At 34.9% G+C, this 20,840-nt stretch overlaps 1 protein-coding gene across 1 annotated transcript in view; it reads right to left on the bottom strand.

The window, feature by feature from the left end:
* Positions 1-274: 274 nt before the first annotated feature.
* Positions 275-20,840, bottom strand: part of LOC149080183 (uncharacterized) — a 44,222-nt gene continuing 23,656 nt past the window's right edge. Inside the window, exons 4-7 of the mRNA XM_089239223.1 lie at positions 10,035-10,222; positions 4,759-4,880; positions 3,604-3,800; positions 275-1,543 (exon numbers count right to left, since the gene is read on the bottom strand). Coding sequence (XP_089095349.1) covers positions 1,209-1,543; positions 3,604-3,800; positions 4,759-4,880; positions 10,035-10,222 — 842 coding nt within the window. The 3' untranslated portion in view covers positions 275-1,208. The remainder of the gene's footprint in view (positions 1,544-3,603; positions 3,801-4,758; positions 4,881-10,034; positions 10,223-20,840) is intronic.

The raw sequence follows: 20,840 nt of genomic DNA, 5'->3' as shown, positions 1-20,840 counted from the left end.
GGGGAAAAAATCTCTAGTTCAATTAAACAAAATGCTACTGGCACTGCTAATTAGGATGAAAAATTTGGTTATAATTAACCGTAAATATATATAATGTCACTTTCAAGATAACAATCGTTCATCACAAGCATATCGTTAGATACATCGTGAATGATTGTGCTTAATTAACCGTAATTTAGATCTAATCATAATAAACTGAAAGTCTGAATCTTTTGATGAATACAATCATGAGTTCGGAATGATTCATTTAACTGAAATTAATTCAAGAAAAAAATAGGGAAAAACATACAAACGTTCTTTATTTAACTTATTGAAATAACCATTACATATTAAACTCTGACTCGCTACACACACCATTACTAATAACTTTTGATTACATATAAATATGCAATCGGAATAGATATTGATATGTAGTGTAGTGAAAAAACAATGTAATGACACTGGTCAAAAGTAAATACATACACGGTGAACACACAAAATGTTCATGAGAGTAAAATTTCTCATGGAATTCAAATATAATAAATAAAATGATAAATAAATTATCATACAATCATACATAAAAAAATGAGGTAAAATATGAGAATGAAAAGAAATAGATAAGATATTAGTCATTAATCATTAGTTCGATGACAGCACAAATGAGAATAAACGGTAAGCGAAAAAAACACGAATATCACAATTCTAGATAGTATGGTATGAAGCATTTACGCAACAAAAAAGATGGAAAATATTTACTGCAACAAGAAAAATTGATAGTTTTTATGAATTTCAATTTATGATGAATTACGATGCCATATTTTACGGGTTTTTCCTACCAAATGTTAATCAATTTTCAGCAAAAAATGGACAGAATCTGAAATTTATACAATCACTCGTTTTGGCAAAACGCATAGTTCAACAAATGTAATCGCGCAGCAATAAAAGTTATATCTATCCATTTTTATTTAAATTACTGGCATTTTTATAGAGGCAGAAACCAGTCTTCATAACATGGTCAGACATTTTATGAGTGATTTTTTCCCTATTACCTCAAAAATGATTTGGCAGTTACAGAAACAACATTTTGCGAAATAAATTGCTTATCATTCATTTTTATGATGAATGTTAGTTATGTTACACATCAACAAGTTCACGCTTTCTCAAATGAAACCACATATAACACAAGAACTCTCGCAACAAAAAACTATTGTTTCTGATTCGAATGTTGTCTAATTCTGAACCGAATTCTCACTTGCATCGTTCTCCCCAGCAACTATGGCAATTTCTCTTACACCTACATTTTCGTATTCGTTTTCATCTCTAGCAAGCTCGAGAGAACAATGGTCCACCAAATTCAGTTTGTCGTCTGTTGCTTTCAGGGAAGATAGAACTGGCGGATCAATAACCTTTACGACCTGTTGATCAGAAGACCTTTCTTCATCAACTGAGCTCACCATTTGTGAGCGAGCAGATCTAACTAATAATATTGTTCCCACTAGACTTACGAAAACAAAAGCTGTACTCATAAATACCACAATATATTGATGAGTGTTATCATTCGCTCCTGAAAAACCAAAAATAAAATAATAACAAATAAGCAAATGCATAAAATAAATATAAAAGATAAATATTTCACTTTAAATATCAATAAAAACTGAAAAATTTGGAAATGCATGTATGATACTACGGAGAAATTTAGAAATCAGAATAGAAAAACAATTATTTTTAATTTTATTTTATTATTTTCATATTGAGGAAGCATTGCACTCCGGTGCTAATAAAATTAATAAAGTAATTTTGCTTTTTACTACCATTGCTTTTGTATTTTTTACATCGAAAACATGACAAAGCAATCGGCAAAGCATCAAAATCGATTCTAGAATTAATGAATATATAGTTGATATATCTTCCACATTCCCTGAAAGATTCGCTTTACTCAGCAAAGAGCCTTTTTCAATGAGCTTATTGACCAGTTTACCTAAGTGTGAAAATGACGTGAAAACAAGGTGACAATGAAAATTTTCGATTTCCAATGTCGCCTAATGATAAATATCAGCCTACAACGATTCGACAGCGGCGCATACATACTGTTGTGAAAATCGAACTACGAGAATAATCGAAGAGCTCGAGTATTACTATGTGAAAGCTGAACGGAATAATCTATACTCCTTCAGGAGTGTTTGTTTATTTAATTTTTGAAGTGAAACTTCTATAGCGACGTAAGATTGAAAGGGACATAAGGGTGAACGTTTATGAGTGAAAGGAAACCATCCCAAAAAAAGAAAAATGCTTTCTTTTTCCTCAAAACCCATTCCGTGGAATAACTGGTTGTGTAATGAACTTCCGAAAAGCAGAGGGGTTGTGGTGGTGGTGAGGGATGTTAATAGACATTCGGCCGTGTAAGAAAATAAGGGGGGTGTTGGTTCGGACGGTTTGTGTCGGACAAAGACAGTATATTACTTTTCTTTACCTCCCCCGTGACGCCGCACCACCTGGCAGTACGAGAGTATATTTCACACGCAAATGCGCAAGTTTTGTGACGTTGCGGTGCCAGCTCTTAATTGGCTGCGCTGTCATAAAGCTATACACATCCAGAGCGCTTCATTTTATTTTCCTTACTTTTCACTCTTGTACTAGACTTCAGTCCCGATTTAGAGCCATCCATGATTATCGCCAGAAATTTTTAGTGAACAAATCTGCCACACATGGGATTTACTATGGGATTATTACGGCATTTAACTAAATTTAAAATTTCTAAATTCAATTTTAAATATTTCAATTTTTTTTTCAATTTCAATTTTTTTATTAATATGTTAGATGAATTAAAATTACATTTATTGAGATGATCTACTGATGTGTCAAACCTAGAAGTTTCACCTCTATCGCGCGAGATTCTCACGGAGATTTTTTTTGGGGAATTTTTTCATTGCTATATTGCAAAAGGAATTTGAATGATGCTGCTAAAATACTTACGTTTCACATGTGTGCATTAATACGCTGAGTTTTCATACACTATATGTTTAAATGCATATTAAAAATGGGATGCAACATTTAAAATGGGTTGTTCGACCGTGGGCATCACGGAATGAGCCAAAACTGGCATAAAACTGACTAGGCACATAAAATGGGAGCAAACAACGTATTAGATAATTTCGAACGAGATGGTGTTACTGAATTTTACAGTTGTGGAAAATGTGCCCGGAAAATTTCGACATTTTTGCACGTACGCCATTCGAGAATCAATGATGTCATTGTAAAATAGAAATGAGTCTACTCATTACAATTTTGTCAAGCAATTCATCCTACTTGACCTTCTTATCTCAGTGATAGGAATCTTAAAGTGCTGAATAGATTGAGGTCCTGTCACTCACAGCACCGGCCGTGCAGTTTGAGCATAAGTAGTTTGTTTTAATAGTGATAGGGATCAGCCTGGCCTGCTCGCAAGAGCCAGATCATAAAGCACATGGGAAATGAATTGACAGACATTTGCGAGAAGAGCCATTCCGTACTAATTTAATCAAAAAACTGGCTATAACTTTTTACAGGAATGATGGAGAACGATGTAATGTATGGTGCTGGTCTACATGATAATGCAAGGTATAGTAATAATGTTGATAAACTTACTTTTCGGCTCTTTTTGATATTTCTTCTCCAGTGCAGTTACTTGTTCTGCTACAAAACGGGAATCTTTGAAATGATTCAGTTTTGCCTTTTCACGTCTTTCATCATAAATTTCATTTGGATCAGCTTCAAGAACGCTATGACCAATAGGTTCAAATGTGTCTTTATTTTTGTCAGGTTGAGTGTTAGGAAATGCAACTCTGCAGTAAAAGAGTAAGATAAATATATTTAAATTATACTGATTAATCTGTTAGGGAATCAAATGCATATGCAATAAACTAATATTAAAGCATAATTGTAAAAAAATGAATTAGTTTTTTTTAATAATTAAACATAGCGTATAATCATGTTTCTCTGTGAAGTTAATATTTTTTTTCAGCATACAGTAGGAGAAGTTTCAAAGTTTATTTCACTCTCACTCATTTACGTATGATGGAATATACTTTTTGAAAGGATTGAAAGGTAGCATCTAACGTATGTAGCTCCAAATATGAAAATTTATGACATCTTTATTTACTGTACGTATATCGTATGAAAGTCATTAGTTACTGATGGTGCACAATTATTGTCACAAAGGAGTTTAATCATAAAATAATACTTAAACGGAATAAGACAAATTTTAAAACACAGCAAAATAATCCTCGAAATTGTCCAATTAAGGTAAATATTAAGCCTTATACAGTCATTTTAAAATTGCAAAAGAATATCCTAAATACTTGATCTTCTGTATTTTTTGACCTACTAAAATTACGTAGGAATCTAAAGCAAAAAAAAGTCTTTGTGCTCTAAAACTTTTACTTTTCTCTTTGCTGCAAAATTAGATTTCATGTGTGATAAATTTTGAGCTAGTTGAAGTTAATGCTTCCTTCGTAGCTAAAGTGAACGCTAGCTGATAGAATCTCAAAAAATAGCTCGAGAATGACTTAAAATTTTGAAAATTTCTACAAAAGCAATAAAAAACTAAGAATTTTTTTTAAAGTAATCTTTAATATTGGGGTGAAAAAAAGCCTATTCACAATTTTGTTAACTGAGTGACTAACACTTTTAAAGAGAAGTGGAATTCATAAATGTTGTTGCAGTCAATATTTATCGGGAATATGATCATATATAGTATGTACATTTGCAAATTTTCTAAATAAATAATAGGATTATACTCACGCTGCTTTCACAGTAATATTATTGGATGCAAAGTTACAAACTATGAGAAATCTCTTGGCATTATGTGTTACAAGTTCTTTATTTTCATGGACTAAAACTGGTGTCTCAACTTTGGAGGCAAGCTAAGAAAAATGCGTATTTTTAAAAATAATTTTTGACAACAAAAAAAATAGTGCAAACGTATTATAAATTTAATTGGTTAGTATATAACCCCAATCAAATTAAATTAAATGCGAATAAGCATGCAACAAACGTGTTCTATGATATTTCCGAAAATCAAAATATATTTTTTCTTCTTTTACCCCCCCCCCTCCCCCCACAATTATGTCATGAATATAATGAATTTCATATTCGCATATTCGCACTTGAGATGTGTTCTAAATATTTTTATGTGTATTCATGACGTGAGAATTAATCGAAATCTTCATTTATAATAAGATAACCAATTGTTTTCACTTCGGAAGGAACGTCGTTGGCGTTGCAACTTATATTGTATTTCTCAATTGAAATATTCTTTGTGTATTTGTGAAGTGCAGTCAATACATGCATTCCACTACTGATAAAAATAAAATCAAGTTTGTTAATTTAGGCACAGATTTCATAAGTTTAATTTTACTCGATGTTGACATAACTTTTACTGGAAAATATTGGATTTTCATCAGCGTGCTCATACATATAATATTTTGCATATGCAATTCACGTAATTGAAATGAGTGCTTGTGGTATGGCGTTAGGCCTGAACCAGGATACTCATGGCCACGAGTTCCTTTTCTCCTCCAATAACTACTAAATATTATAAGAACACGCATATGGCTCAGGGCAATAACAAAAGTTAATTAAATTTAACGGAAAATTGTCGTTAATTTGTTTATGATAATATTGTGCCGACGGGACTTGAGTGGAGAAAATGCTAGTTTTTCTAATTTTTGGGGGTTATGTTACCAGTCTTCATTAGACGTAAAGATGTTCCCTAGAATATCCTAAAGATATCGGTAACTGATGAAAATATTATGAAATATTTCAAAGAAGTTCTATATCACCACTCTAGCTTTTAAAATGTATAATACAGGGTGATTCAAAAATAATCATCGGAAATTTAAAGTAATATGTTTCAAAAAGTATTACAAATAGCAAAATGGAGGATATTTCGTAAGCAACAGAGACACACATTTCTAGTTTTTCTCCACTACTTATAAGTATTTTCTGCGTCCCCCTTTCGTTACTCGGCACACATACACGGTAGTCCAATTCATTCCCGAAACTGCATGTCAGTATTAATGTTCGTAAATGCGGTGGTAATTCGGTTCCTGGGCTCATTCAAAGTGGGTGGTTGTAAAAGCACGTTTTTAATGAAACCCCAAAGGAAAAAGCCACATAAAGTAAAAGATAGGAGACCTTGGAGAATATGTGTCAACTACTATGGAATTTGAGTAGTTTCTATGGATTTCTATCACAAAATACGGAACTGCGGTGAATCGTAAAAAACTACAGGAATCTGTTTTTTTTAGAAATTTTTAACTCCTTTTTTTCAAGGATTGAACTTTGAATTCCATTATCCGAATTGAATACAAAATGACTTCACGCAAAAATCGCATCTCCAAAGAATAAATATCAAATTAATAACAAATCAACCAATTGACATCAAAAAAGTGCAGTTTACACATCATCATGGCCTGGGGAGTTGTTTATAATAAATAAAAGTTCAGATTTCACTCATAGAATGGTGTTGTGAAATGAAAACCTCGACAGCTATTTCTATAAAATTGATTTCCCGTGTGTATGTTCTCCATACAAATTTACAATTCATACCAATCTTTGCCAAATAATATATAATTATGTGCAACAAACAGGCTGCTTTGAAGTTCGTCAGTGTTTGACAAATGCCAGATAGGCTAAAGAAAACTGTTCAGCAGCAATGGTTTTTGGAATGTATTTTTGTTACCTTGGTTCCCAAACAATGGTTTTTTCACTTTTTAATGCTCCCAGTTTATGAAGAAATTCCTTGCGGTGCCAAGTGTAACTAATGCCAAGTTTGATATAGAATGTCAGATTCACAATTTTTTTCCCAAATTGAGGAAAATTGATTTGAATTTTAAAAAAAGCCACGAGAAAAATAACTTTCGGGTGGCCCTCTCCCGGCAGTGAACATTGTCACTACGTAAAGGCTTGGTTGCAAGGTTAGCATGTATAAGTACGCGTGTTGCACTGAAACAAGCGATGAAGAGATGTCGCATATTTCAAAACACAAAACACTTTTGGAATATTGAATGTTTCGGAATAAAAAAATTATCTTCTTCATATCCCGTTTACTGCTAAACAGTACAATTTATATGTTTCAAGTTATACTTTTTTAAAATCCGATGATTATTTTTGAATCACCCTGTACTATAAAACTGATGTTTATGTGTGTAAACACACGGCATCACATAAGATGTGATGTTCCTTGCTATGTGTGTTACTATATAAGATGCATTATAATATTAATCAATTCAATAGTAAAATAAAGTAAGTATACTCCATACAAGAAATGCTAGTGAGTCATAATTGAGGATGAAGAAACTTTGATAATGAAATGGTACTAGAATATATACGGTCACAGCGAATACGGGATCTAGAGATTTAGCCCCGACACGTTTCGTCCCCGGTACATTTCGCCTGCCCTGACCGTATGAGTAACCGAGTGACGAATTGAGTGAGTGATTATCTGAGTGACCGTCTGAGTAACCAAGTAAGTGAGTGATTGTGCGAGTGACCGTCTGAGTAACCAAGTAAGTGATTGTCTGAGTGACCGTCTGAGTAACCAAGTAAGTGATTGTCTGAGTGACCAAGTAAGTGACCATATCAGTGACCAAGTAAGTGGCCATATCAATGACCAAGTAAGTGACCATATCAATGACCAAGTAAGTGATTGCATTAGTGACCAAGTAAGTGACCGCATGAGTAAGTGAGTGTGAGTGGTGACTGTATGGTTGAGTGAATGACTAGATGACTGATCAAGTGAGTATCCGTATGAATGATTAGGTAAATATCCGTATGAATGATTAGGTGAATTACCGTATGACCAGTCAAGTGAATGGCCGTATGAGTGACCAAGCGAGTGACCGTTGTTTTTGTTACCTCATACGGTCACTCACTTGGTTACTCATCCGGTCACTAGCTTTGTCACTAATATAGTCACTCACTTAGTGAGTGACACTCACTCATGTGGTCAATCTCCCACTCACTTGTTCAATCATATAGTAACTCACGCATTCACTTGGTCACTGATAAGGTCACTCACACGGCCAGGGCTGGCGAAATGTCAGGGGTGAAATTTCCGGGGACGAACCGTGCCGGAGCGAGATGTCGGAGGCACAATTTCCGTAAACCAGCAAATACAGGGTTTAAAACATTCTTATGATTTAAATTAGCTCGAAAAATTTTCAATCTGTGAAATACTTTCGAAAACATTTCGATTTGATTTTCTTGACCAGTATTCAACTGTAATACTTGAATTGATATGCTGTGAAATTCAAAGCCAAACTCTTTAGACAGCGGCAATGATTACACGAGGACATCAATTTAGTGCAACTATTCTTTATTTGATTAATTGAAAGATTCATATTCGGAGAATTAAAAATGCACCGTGATCAACGTTGGGAAGAGAATTTATTTTAAGCACAAAATTGCGTGTCAAATAGTAAAGTCCAAACAATATCTCACGAGCTAGGATACTTTCAACATCCAAGTTGTTGGCGTTGTAATCTATACTGTTGTTTATCGATAAGTTTTGAAAAAAAAATTCGTTTTCGTAATCCACTACAATAGGTTAGCTAACTTCAAAAAATATATATTTCATACATATTTTTTTTTAGTTGCCTCACTTACTACACCCGTAGCAACTCTTAAAAGTTTTTTGCTCAATGTATTCTTTCACAGCGATGGGAATAAACTGTTGCTGGCAGGGTTCGGTGCAAAATATCTTCAACTCATTTATCACTTTTCAAGAATTGAAAGCTCACAAAACGGGTTGTTGTTCGGCGATAAAAGGAGCGATTCACTTTACCCAGTTTAATGGTCATAAAAAAATCAATAGATTATCAAGGTTTTACTTCTGCGTCTTTGCTTCTGGAAACTCTTGCAGCATCTGGGGAAAATATGTTGACTAGTGTAGATATTTCTAATAATGGATATTTGACGGTAGCGGATAAGTCGAAGCCACTGGGGAGCAGTAGAACACTCGCACTCCATCGCGTACGGATAAGGGATAATTCCCAGAAACATTTCCATAGCTCAATAATATGTTCACCATATTGAGATGTGAACAGATATATTATACCGTTGTATTTGGTAGAAGTGAATGAATATTCATATTTAAATGCTATTTCATAATAGATATTAAATGTTCTTTTCATCACGTCAGTTATATACATTAAATTGAAATGGATTTGTGAATTGCAGAATCAATAAATATTATTTTGATTTTGATTTTTTTGTTTTACGTTATCGTTGAACAGCGATAAATGCTACACATGTACCGTAGTTATACCAGGGTGCATAGCAAACAGGAGATATGGCATTTTACTGGCAAACCGTTGACCCTAGAGATATACTTCCAATTAGAAAAAGTTTCCACATAACGTGTAGTACTCAGATATGTCATTCATGTTTCAAGAGGTTGTATAGTTATTAAAATAAAATAAAAATAACTCTTTTTATACAGGCCACGTGTGTCGAAGAAACCAATTAGAAAGTTGATGCCCTGTCTCTCCTGATGCCAACAACAAATAATTGTTGTTGGCATCAGAAGAGACAGTACGTGTATACATTAAGTTTCATAAGTGTTCGAAGTTTTTCCCTCTACAGTAATGCACTAAAAAAAATGTGTGATACATTCCTATGTGATTCTGTTTTGTGTTTTTGTGTTTTCTACCTCCCCTAAAAAGTTTGTGCGTTGACGTTTGAATCACCCTGTATAGATACCAAAGAGTGGTTAACATTGATTTCACATACGGTACGCATTTTGAATTTTTAAAAATTTCTAATTATCCAATTTTTTCAGTTTGTTGTAATTTTCCACGTTTCCCCCACATAAGAGTTTTTGTTCATTCCAAAACAAAAGTATAAGTACAAATTGTATTCATTCAAATAATTCATTTCTCATAGTTCAGTTGATATCATTCACTTGAATGAGAGAAATACAATTTTGAATCTAAAAAATATATGGTTTCTTATGTGATCTAAGGAAAAACAATAATCATACAAACGATTTAGTATATAACCTAAAAATTCCCGACCTTTACGCTTCCACAGATTTTATGAGAGATCACTAAAGTGTATGTTGAGTTGGAACTGTTTGGATCTCCGTAAACAGCACATCGATCGTCTTGGACGGAATCAACAGAAATTCTTCCTCCAAAATAAGGTCCAGTATGCACTTTCACCTCTGTAACGTTTCCGAGACAATTGGTAGTGGCAGCATTAACTGGTAGGAGAAAAGTAAGAAAAATGAGAAGTAATATTAACTTGTTCGCTCGAAGTAATGGTTTAATATAACATTTTTTGGCGAGAAAATGTAATGACAACCCAAATGTGAGTTTCCCCATTCAATGTATTATAGTCGATGAATCGACAATCGTGGTTTTCCAACTTTAAGGCGCAAATGTGTGTGTGTGAGCCGATCTCCCATTTAAAAATGCCTCTCCACAGAATGCTATCAGGCTTACAACATTTAGAATATTTACGCATGACACTATGTGCAAAAAATGACCTGCCGGGCCGGCTACGTACGAATTCGGAAGCCAAACGGCAGCACTTGGTAAGTAACACATACCTAGGGTTACCATATCCGAAGATTTAGAAAGGAGGACTTCTGCGCAAGCAGACTTGGTGTCGTCACTTATCCCAATTTCTCAATAGATGGCGACCAGTTCCGACCAGTAAAACCGACCACAACCATAGTTTTTCCAAACTCTAAAATAGAACCGCTAAAAAAGCAGAAACAGAAAATATTCTGGGAATTTCGACGGTATTGGTGAATGCGTGTGGGAAAAAAACACTTATATCAATGAAGAAATTTGTTTCAAAGTCGAGAAAAAAAAATTTCCCCCTAAAAAATGAAAAATAATTCCGGAAACCTAAAAAGGAGGATAAAAAGGCGAATTTTCGGAAACGTAGGAGGACGCTTGAAATGACAACGAAAAGGAGGACGATTGGTAACCCTACACATAACAAACATTCCGCAGAAATAAAGTTCGCATTACTTTCACAACACATCGTAACATGTAACCATTCGTGAGAAATTCCATAGAGGAATATAGACGAGGAGCGTGAGCGGTTTAGATAATCTAAGTCAAATATATCTTAATTTTTATTTATTTATTTATTATTATTTTTCTGCAGATAACATTTTTCAGGTGAATAATGACACTGTGTGGAACTTTCATGATATAGAACTTAAATATTTTTCCTTACTAATGAACAAATGCTTAAGTATTGGGAAGAAGTTGAAAATTCATTTTCAGATATTCTGGTATTTACCAATTTCATTATTTCCTCAATTTTAATATGAGTGTGAATAGGTTTTGTCGGAAGAAATTCTAAACTTCTTATTCAGAATTCGGGAAGTAACCAAGAATGTGGAAGTAATTTTGTTCGAATAAACAAAAAAATATCATAAAATCTAATGTCTTTATCAGGAACATGCAATCGCGTGTTTAAGAATCGCAAAAGCTTATTAAGTAAAATTGAACAATGTTTTTTCCTAAAAGTTACGTCTCTCAACGTAAAATTGCCCCCAGTAAAGAATCTAAAATAATAAGAAAAAAAAAAACTTGAGTCGAGACATTCTTCTAGTGTTCTCTGTGGCATAAAATTCATTCTCCCTTATTTTATTATTCACTTTTGTGACTATTTTTCTGTGTAGAGATCCAGTATTACGAAGAAATATAGAGATACCGAATTACAATTTTGAAATACTAAATTCGATTTCCCCCAGCGTTAACTAAATTGTACGAGAAACTTTATCACTTTAACAACCGAAACCTCATTTATGTCTGCAGATCAAATAGGCTGTATCCTGTCTTATTACTTAGTTTTATTTCACTGATAAGAGTTTTTAGTACTTAGGAAATCAAATTTTCTCAAGAGCGTAGAGAGAGCTAATACTATCTGTGCGGTTCGGTAGTATTACGATTCCGTAGAGAAGTTTGGTACACGGCTAGGCGACTATTTCATGCATGTTATTTGAATTCTGAAAATCTTATTAGATGACTTGATTTTATCACTTACAAGAAAAGGGAAGACCGTCGGTGCGATGCAATCAATGCACCACGTTTTACTCAGGCATGCCGAATCATGAAACTGCCTAGTGTCTCATCTTTGTGAGACGAAGCTGTTATTGGAATTCTACGCACGTTTTGTATGGAAATGCTCCAAGATTGACGTGGAGTCAACATTCCTAACACTTGGAAATTTCTTGGACACGATTAATAATCCATTACGTCTGATTAAGTTCTTATATGCCAAAGTAAGTGATTCTCAAAGTTAATTTTTGATAAGTTTGTTTGATATTGAGCAACTTTTTAACACAGCATTCATTAATTTCACGACGAATACACATGTATTTTTAAGTTTCCAATTAGTGATTCTAATAAAATTTTGAGATAAAATTTTGATTAATAAAATAGAATCTGTCTTGCATTGCAAAAAAGTGAGAAAAAAAATACATCTATCAAAGTCACAAATATAAATATTCATTTTTTGTATACTATATATCCGAGCAAAAGATACTATTGTGGTTCCGATTCCTCTGAAACAAGTATAATTCAAAAAATATTCGAGCTTTACTACAATCTATTTTAGGAATTTATTTGCCTTTTATAATCATATTTAATTCTAGATAACGCATTCAATTTTCCCATTATCCCATTTACTGAGCCTAAGTTAGAATATTAATGTAATAGTTAGTTATGACTAACTAGATTATTAACTAATAAACTTCTCGACGTTTTCATGGCCTCAATTTTTGGAAACATCCTATGAAATACTACCACATTTAATAAAATGATTAATAGGTGGCACACTTCGTAGATTAGAAGCTAAAATCATTCCAATTAAATTAGGATTTACTCTTTTCAACTCAATGTGTTTCTACTTGGTGAAACATTCCCTATGACGCTTAGAATAATTATTCGAAGTGATCGTGTTCGCATCCCAATTAATGTCATTATGAAGGTTTAATTCCTGCGGTTTTATTCGTTTTTATTTTTTTTCAGATCTCCGCCTCAGAGATGAAAAGAAACTTGTCCTCGCAATTTTTAAGAACTTCAGATTTTGAATTAATTGTAGTTGGAATATTGTACTAGTAATTAAACTTCTTAATTACATGGTTTGCTTGCCGTAGAATTTTCATTTAAAAGTTACTCTCAAATGACGGAAATATAAGCCTGTGACTTCACGTAGAAATCATCGGTTTCTCACAAAAAAAGCACCGATAAATACTTTCTTTCTTTCAAACCGAGTACAACTCCGGTCTATCACCATCTATGAGCGATTTACTACCTAGTGAGTTGTACCGGAAGTGTAACTGTGTGTGTGTGTACCTAACAGTCTGAGTGCGTATGTAATGTTGTGTTTGATTTTTCAGTATCGCCATCTATATTTCAGAAGTAAAGTGAGTGATGTGTTATGATTGAATTACATTTGTATTGTTTGTAGGCCTGTTGCTCTCTGTGGCGAGACTTTTTAAAGGCAAGATCGGCTTGCATTCGCGCCTTGAAGTTGGGAATCACAGAAAAGCAACTTCAACCGACCACCACTGTGGCGACGGTGGGGTAATGTGGAGTAACTGTGGGGACCGATAAATACTGGCGCTTTTCCGATAATGTTTTTTTAAGTCGCTCTTATGGAGTGCGCACTCATAGTAACAGAAATGAAAAATTCTCAATTAAAAAAATGTTTAGTAGTAAAATAAGGTGGCTGAGCTTCAATTATAGAAATAAAAAAATAATAATGTAAGAGGAAATATACTAAAACTTTTTTTATTTATTTATCTCACTAATAGATCTGACTAAAGGAAGCAGGCTTGTCTGGTACCTTGGGTACCAAATTCGCCCTTTGCTCGTTCAAAATCAGGGGGGTGAGGCACCAAAATGTATGTTTGCCCAACACGCGAGAAATTACATTTTTATTCCTAGTTGTGGCCCTGGCCACTGATCACTTTCGGATCGGTACTCCCATTTGGTAAAGACGACTCTGTTTAATTTTTAGAAAAAAATGTCGCTTTTCATGCACAGAAATTCATTAAACTTAAATCAATCATCAAACTTATCTTTATACTATTATTTTAATTATCGTCAGGAAGATATTTTAATTAAAATTCATTTCTTGGTGATTTTTAAAATGAATGTCAATTCATAATTTGGCCACCTGTGTATAGCACAAGTGCGGTGAGAAGAAAGATTTTCAATAATATCCCAGTTTTGCCGCAGAAAAAGGAAATTTATCGGAAAACTCCATTTTATAGTTCCATTAAATTTCCAAAAACCATCTTTTAATTAGAAAAAGTTATTTTAATAAAAAAAATATATGCAACTGAAAGATATTTATTTTGAATGCGATCGAGACAAAAGACGAGAATTTTCGTGGAAAAAACTTCTTTCAATTTTTTCTTTTTGGTGTCATACAAATTGAGCTTTTGATTTTTTTTGGAAAAATTATATAAATTTGGGATTTCACTCTGGAATATAAAAGTAGTATTAACAACGTAAAATAATAAAAAAAATTAAAAAATAATAAAACAAGTTTAACTCTTTACACCTGAGCCAAAACTGATTATTTTTAAGAAAAAAACGTATTTTTGATTGATTCGTTTTTATTGTATGTCAAAATTTTCTTTAAAAATAAAAGGGAAGAAATAAATAAATTAATTTGTGTCGATGCGTTCACCAGAACTGTTTGAGCGACATACGCATATGTGAATATGCGTGTGTCGTGTATATATGTACGACATTATTATTAAAAATGAGGAACATATATGTACCTCTGCAGCGAAGAGGATATACAGTGGAATTTCAGTTAACGAACAAAAATTTTGAACAAATTTTGACTCGGTTAACGAGTGATAGTTCGCATTACGAGCAAAAATTTGCGCTTTTTATATTTATTTTCACGTTATCACAACTGAGCTGATGGTTTTTTGCTTTCGCCCACACACGTGTTATGGAATTTTGGGTATATCGACATTGGTACTGGTTTAGGTGCTGTGCCGATGTAAAACATCCATTGTTTATCTCGAAAACAAAAATTTCATTTATTATAGCACTATTATCATTGATATATTTTCCTAATATTACCAACATTCGATGAAAACAATCCAATTTTTATTCTAATTTTGTTTCATGGACAGAGATGAATCCAAAAAACACACAGGATATTTTTTTTACCCGTGAATTTCTTGGATGATATCCAAGGCCGTCTTAAGAGCATCATGGGCCCATGGGCCAAGTGATTTTTCTCAGGGCCTAACTAGAGAAAATTCTCTCGACTACTACTTCTCGTTATTTAAAGCATCTCTTCTTTTGAGGTCCCCGGGCAACGGGTGTGCCCATGCGTTGAGGGCCGCAACTAGGTACTTTTTCAGTTGGAGCAAGGATGCATTTTGGCACCCCCCAAGTAGGGTTGCCGGATTTCAAAAAACGTTGGGGGGAAGCACAATTTTCCGGTGAATCATTTATTTAAATGATAGATAGCAGCAACTACTGGCAAAAATCATCATTAATGATAGTTTCCTCACGTTAACCTGTAATATTCGTTACTACTACACGAACTGAACTTTCAAAACTTTTTCTTCACCTGGATTGTTCGTGCAAGGAATTATTCTTTTTTGATGACTAATGTGCCCCTTAATTATTTTTTTTTATCTGAGAGTGCCTGTTACTCTACGCGGAATGACAGAACAACATGGTACCAGAGCCGCATAGGGAAGCCCTCGTGATAATAAGATCTGATACTATGATTTTGGAGAAAAGTATGCAAAGTGGTAGATAGGGGCCATTCAAGTATTACGTAAACAGATTTTCAGCCATTTTTGACCCCCCTCCCCCCCCCTTGTCAGCAAAAGCAAAACACTGACCCCCCTCTCCCCCCCCCCCCGTCAGCGAAATTTCGTCAGCAGCTTAGAATATTTCATATCTTCAAAAAGGGTTGGTTGATGAGGCAATCAACCTTCAAACCCCCTCCCCCCTTTTCATCAAAAGTCAGCAAATCCGAAACCCCCTTCCCCCCCCCTCGATTCTGACGTAATACTTGAATGACCCCATAGGTACTTCCAGCTAGGTAGGGGTTGGGCCCGGAACGTAATTTTTTTTAGGGGCTCCCCTCTGATGCTTTTATTACAGCACTGCATGGAACCATATACAATACAAATAATTTCTTCTATGCGGCAAAAACTGAGCGTGTGTGGAAACAGTTTTGTAAGGATCATATTCAAGGAATCACGTGCAACTACTGTATAGAACGTTTTCTTTTTCTTTTTCTTTTATCCAATACTTTTACAAATGTCCAAAGCCATCTATCTCATCAGCATCATGGGCATAACAGCACAGTGATATTATGCGGCCCTCTTACCGGGCTGGAAGTATCAGCCGACCAGTTCATATATTAACTCTCGAAATTGATATCACCAGATTTTTTTATGATGACTCGTTTATGCATCTGAAGACCCCTAGCAATGCCCAGGTGGGCATATGAATTGAAACAGTCTACAAGTTAAGACTTTCTACTGAATAAAAACACAACAGAAATGTGAAAAAAGTTTTCGTGTCAGTTATTTACTATACAACATTCTGATAGAATTAAATCATAGAAATATTTATAATTGTATCTTGCGAGCTCTCTTTGCAGCAAATATATCAATTATTTCATCGAAACAAATGGTTGACGCTCTTTTATGTTCAATCAAAATTATACTTAAATTAGAAAGTCTTTCTTGGTCCACATTGCTTCTCAAATATTTTTTAATAATCTTCAATTTACTAAAACTTCTTTCTCCTGAAGCAACCGTTACTGGAAGCGTGAGAAATATTTTCAGTGCGGTAGTAATATTTAGAAATCCCTCTTCCAGTCTGCTTCGGTGCATTAAACTTAGAAGGATCGATTCTGGCGCAGTTTTGAAAGCATCATCAATGGCTAAGCTAAGGCGTGATAATTAAAGCTCTCAATTTCTAGAAGAAATTCTTTCTCACCAATGTCATCAGTGTATGTTCTGGAGAAATTTTTACCCTCTTCCATTAACTCTTTTAATTCCATATTATGAATTTTTTCCACATTCAGAAAGCTGAACTTCTCATTTATTTTTTCCATTCCGTAGAATCGACTTTTCATTTCGATGATTATTTTGTCAATAATTTCTAATAAGACAATTTTAAAGAGCATTTCCTCTGAAAATTTGCAGGATTCATACGGGCAGTCCTCGTCAAACATTTTCTTCCTTTTCTTTCTTCGTTTTTCTTTAAAGTCAATGGGTGAATCAATGACATCAGCAATTTTTTTAGCTTCAGTAACCGCTTCAGCTGGAGCGTTGCCCCTTATCGATGTCAGAATATCCAGCATGCCATGAATGCTTCGGACCGATTGATCAATTGTAACGTCATCTTTTTGAAGACATTTATTCATTCTATACATACCTTTCAAAAGTCTGTACCAAAAACAAGTAAACGTGATGAATTTGAAGTCAGTAAGGTCTTTAAAAAAAAAAAACAGCCTCGGTTTTGGTCTCGGGAGTGGGAGCAGAACTGACTGAATCTTTTTGTTGTGCACTACACACGCTATGCAGCCGGGCTCGTGAGCCATAGTGAAAAAAAAGTTTAGGAGATAGTGTGGGCTATGTGTGTATAGCTCATTTCTCTCTCATTACACATGCAGAAAATCAATTCTATTGTGGAAATGAGTTAATCTGGCCAAAGTGAGAGGTACTAATTGGATTTATTTTGAATGACACAAAAATTAAACTCACGACGCAGCTGTTTTATGATAGCCCGTGCATCCGTTTCAAGTGAAATCTTCTTAAGCCGAGGTATCACTGTTAATGAATTTAGATGCGATAATTTTTTTTATACTGAACTCTAAAAATTTATAAATTTAAACATACCTTCATGGCTATCAAACAACCACGATGTCATGAAAGAGGAGGACCGATGCTCATCCTTTTTTTTAACTTTCTTCCTATTCTGTGCTCCCGATAGTTTCTTCGACATTATCGAACACATTTTCAATCATACGAGATACCTAAAATTAACGCTCCATCTGCAAATCGGCGAATACAAAAAAAAGACCAGTCTCTTTTCTAAATCTTTCGACGTTATTGGTCAGTCAGCAGGATGATCCCCATGTATGGAATAAAAAAGCAGAACCACATGCTTCCCTTATGGGAAACAAAAATGCGCTGCAACCATATATATGTCAACTCATCAGTTAGAGCTTAAAGCCAGGTTTTCCTAGAAGCAGGTTTCTACAGCGCGTGCAGCGTGAAAACGCTGATTGGTCAAAAAACTTGAATTTCAGGCTATTAACCAATCAGCGTTTCCACGCTGCACACGGCGCAGAAATTCTACTCTTAGGAAAACCTGGCTTAAACGCGCAAAAAAACTCTCAACTCGAGACGTCGTAGCGAGCGGATGTACTTTTTGTGATGTGCCACCTAGGTCCAGCTAGTGAGCTCGCACCTAAATGTTTCTCTCTTTTCAGGAAAATGCCTAGCGGAGTCCTGATGTGCTGCTTCCTCCACCCCAAGCATAAATTCGTGTCTATGCGGAGGCTTGAACGCAACTGGAAAATCCATGAGTCATTTCATACAAGATAGTCCATGATGATGATGATGAAGAATTCGACTAGGAAACACTGTGGAACCTGGTGAAATCCTTCCTGATCAGTATCCAAGCCGAGGCTGAGGAGATCGAAGAGGTCCTGACGACCAAGCGTTCCTGCAGGGACGACTCTATTTTCAGGAAAGCCTTTCGTGACGTCCAGGGAATCGACAAATTGGGGGAAGAAGAGCAAGAGGACATGAAGCTGAAAATCGTCGAAAGACTATACAAGCTGGCCCACGCGACCCCCAAAGACAGCTGTGACATACAGAGGAGGAGATGCAAGGCCAAAAAAGACGCCTCAGTGGACGTCGAAGATGAAGAAGTCCATCAAGTCATCGATGATGGAGTAATCGATCCTGATCTTCTTGTTCCCGGCAGGACCAATCATCTTTTTCCTCTTTCCCTTCATACTTTCCTATTGTGACGTCCTCTTTTAAATGTAAATTCCTCTTATTTTTATTTTTTAATATCTCTATATCCCCCCCCCTCTCTCTCTCTCTCAAAAAACAAAAATCTCACAAAAAAAATCTAAAACTTTTAGAAAGCCCAAAAAATCTCATCTATTCCTCTTTTTTCATTTCTCCCACTGGACTGTTTTTTCCTCTATCAACTCTTCTTTTCAGGACAGCAGTTCAGCCAGCCAATCCTGATGAAGGCGAGCTCTAGGCTAATGGTGCTCCGCCATCCGGTCTGGGACAATTTCTCTCTTTTACTTTAAGGTGCCGTACAGTTGTGGTGGCATTTCACAGGCAAAAAATTGTGAAAAGACTGAACTTAGCCTATATATTCTTAACTTAGACTGAACTTAGCCTATATATTCTTAACTTAGACTGAACTTAGCCTATATATTCTTAACTTAGACTGAACTTAGCCTATATATTCTTAACTTAGACTGAACTTAGCCTATATATTCTTAACTTAGACTGAACTTAGCCTATATATTCTTAACTTAGACTGAACTTAGCCTATATATTCTTAACTTAGACTGAACTTAGCCTATATATTCTTAACTTAGACTGAACTTAGCCTATATATTCTTAACTTAGACTGAACTTAGCCTATATATTCTTAACTTAGACTGAACTTAGCCTATATATTCTTAACTTAGACTGAAATTAGCCTATATATTCTTAACTTAGACTGAACTTAGCCTATATATTCTTAACTTAGACTGAAATTAGCCTATATGCTTATATATTACAGAAATTGGAACTTGGTCTTTTTATTCCTCGGATTTGACCTCACACGCACATTTACACACATTCTTTTACCACACACATCCACCGTAGGCGTCCTCCAATGAGGTGTTCCCGGTAAGACCAGTAGAACGGCCTAAAAATTGAGTTCCGCGGGACTAGCGAAAAAATTTCAATTCAGTTCAAGGCTTAAACGCTATGCAGATAGGGCGAGAAGGGAATCCGAATATAATGGATCGGTATCCTGAAATCAATCACCATCAGCTACTGTCTTCTTTCTTGAAATCGTTGTGTTTGCACTATGAGAAAAGGATAGAGCTAAGGGAACCATTGTTCATCAAAGAAACTGGACAAACGAAACTTCCTTTTTCCCTTTCTATGCATTTCCTTCATATAACTTTTGGCAATTGAAGCTCTCCGCCTTTTTATATGTTAAACGAGCAGTCCAATGGTGAATTCGGTGCCCCCTTAGGTCCAGCGCCCGGGGCACGAAACCCGCTTGCCCCTCCCCCCCTCCCAGTTGCGGCCTTGCATGCGTTAAGACGGCACTGATGATATCTCTAAAGAAGGGGATCAGAAGGGTAAAAACAATGAAAGAAAAAACAATCTGAATTCGGCCTGTGTAATATTGAAATGTATGTATTTGTTATGCACGACAAAAATATGAGATGAACATACACAAATTTTTGTCACAGTTATCATAATGTAATAATAAGTTATACTTATTATCTTTGTCCACAACTTTAGTGAATATTACCAATCCAAGTGAGCAACAATTATAACCTGGACATATTTTTAAAAGTAGGGTAGGGACAGAAAACTTCTCGAATATCCTTTAACATGAGGATGGATCATGAGGTCGTCATAGTAAAAAAGGTCTTTTAAATCGTGTACTTCACATTGTATGGTGAAACAATGTACCAAATATAATTTTAAGAAATAAAACGTCCAAAAAGTATGCAACGTCAAAACACAGGACTACGGTAGTTACAAAAAGAAGTGAAGTCCCGTCAAAAACATTTGAAGTAAAATATGAAGC

This window comes from Pholcus phalangioides, unplaced genomic scaffold, assembly GCF_987345545.1.
Source record: "Pholcus phalangioides strain wild (caught in Gottingen) unplaced genomic scaffold, Ppha-v1.0 ptg000011l_1, whole genome shotgun sequence".
NCBI lineage: Eukaryota > Metazoa > Arthropoda > Arachnida > Araneae > Pholcidae > Pholcus > Pholcus phalangioides.
The sequence above is the reverse complement of the archived record's forward strand: the minus strand, read 5'-3'. Positions and strand labels throughout refer to the sequence as shown.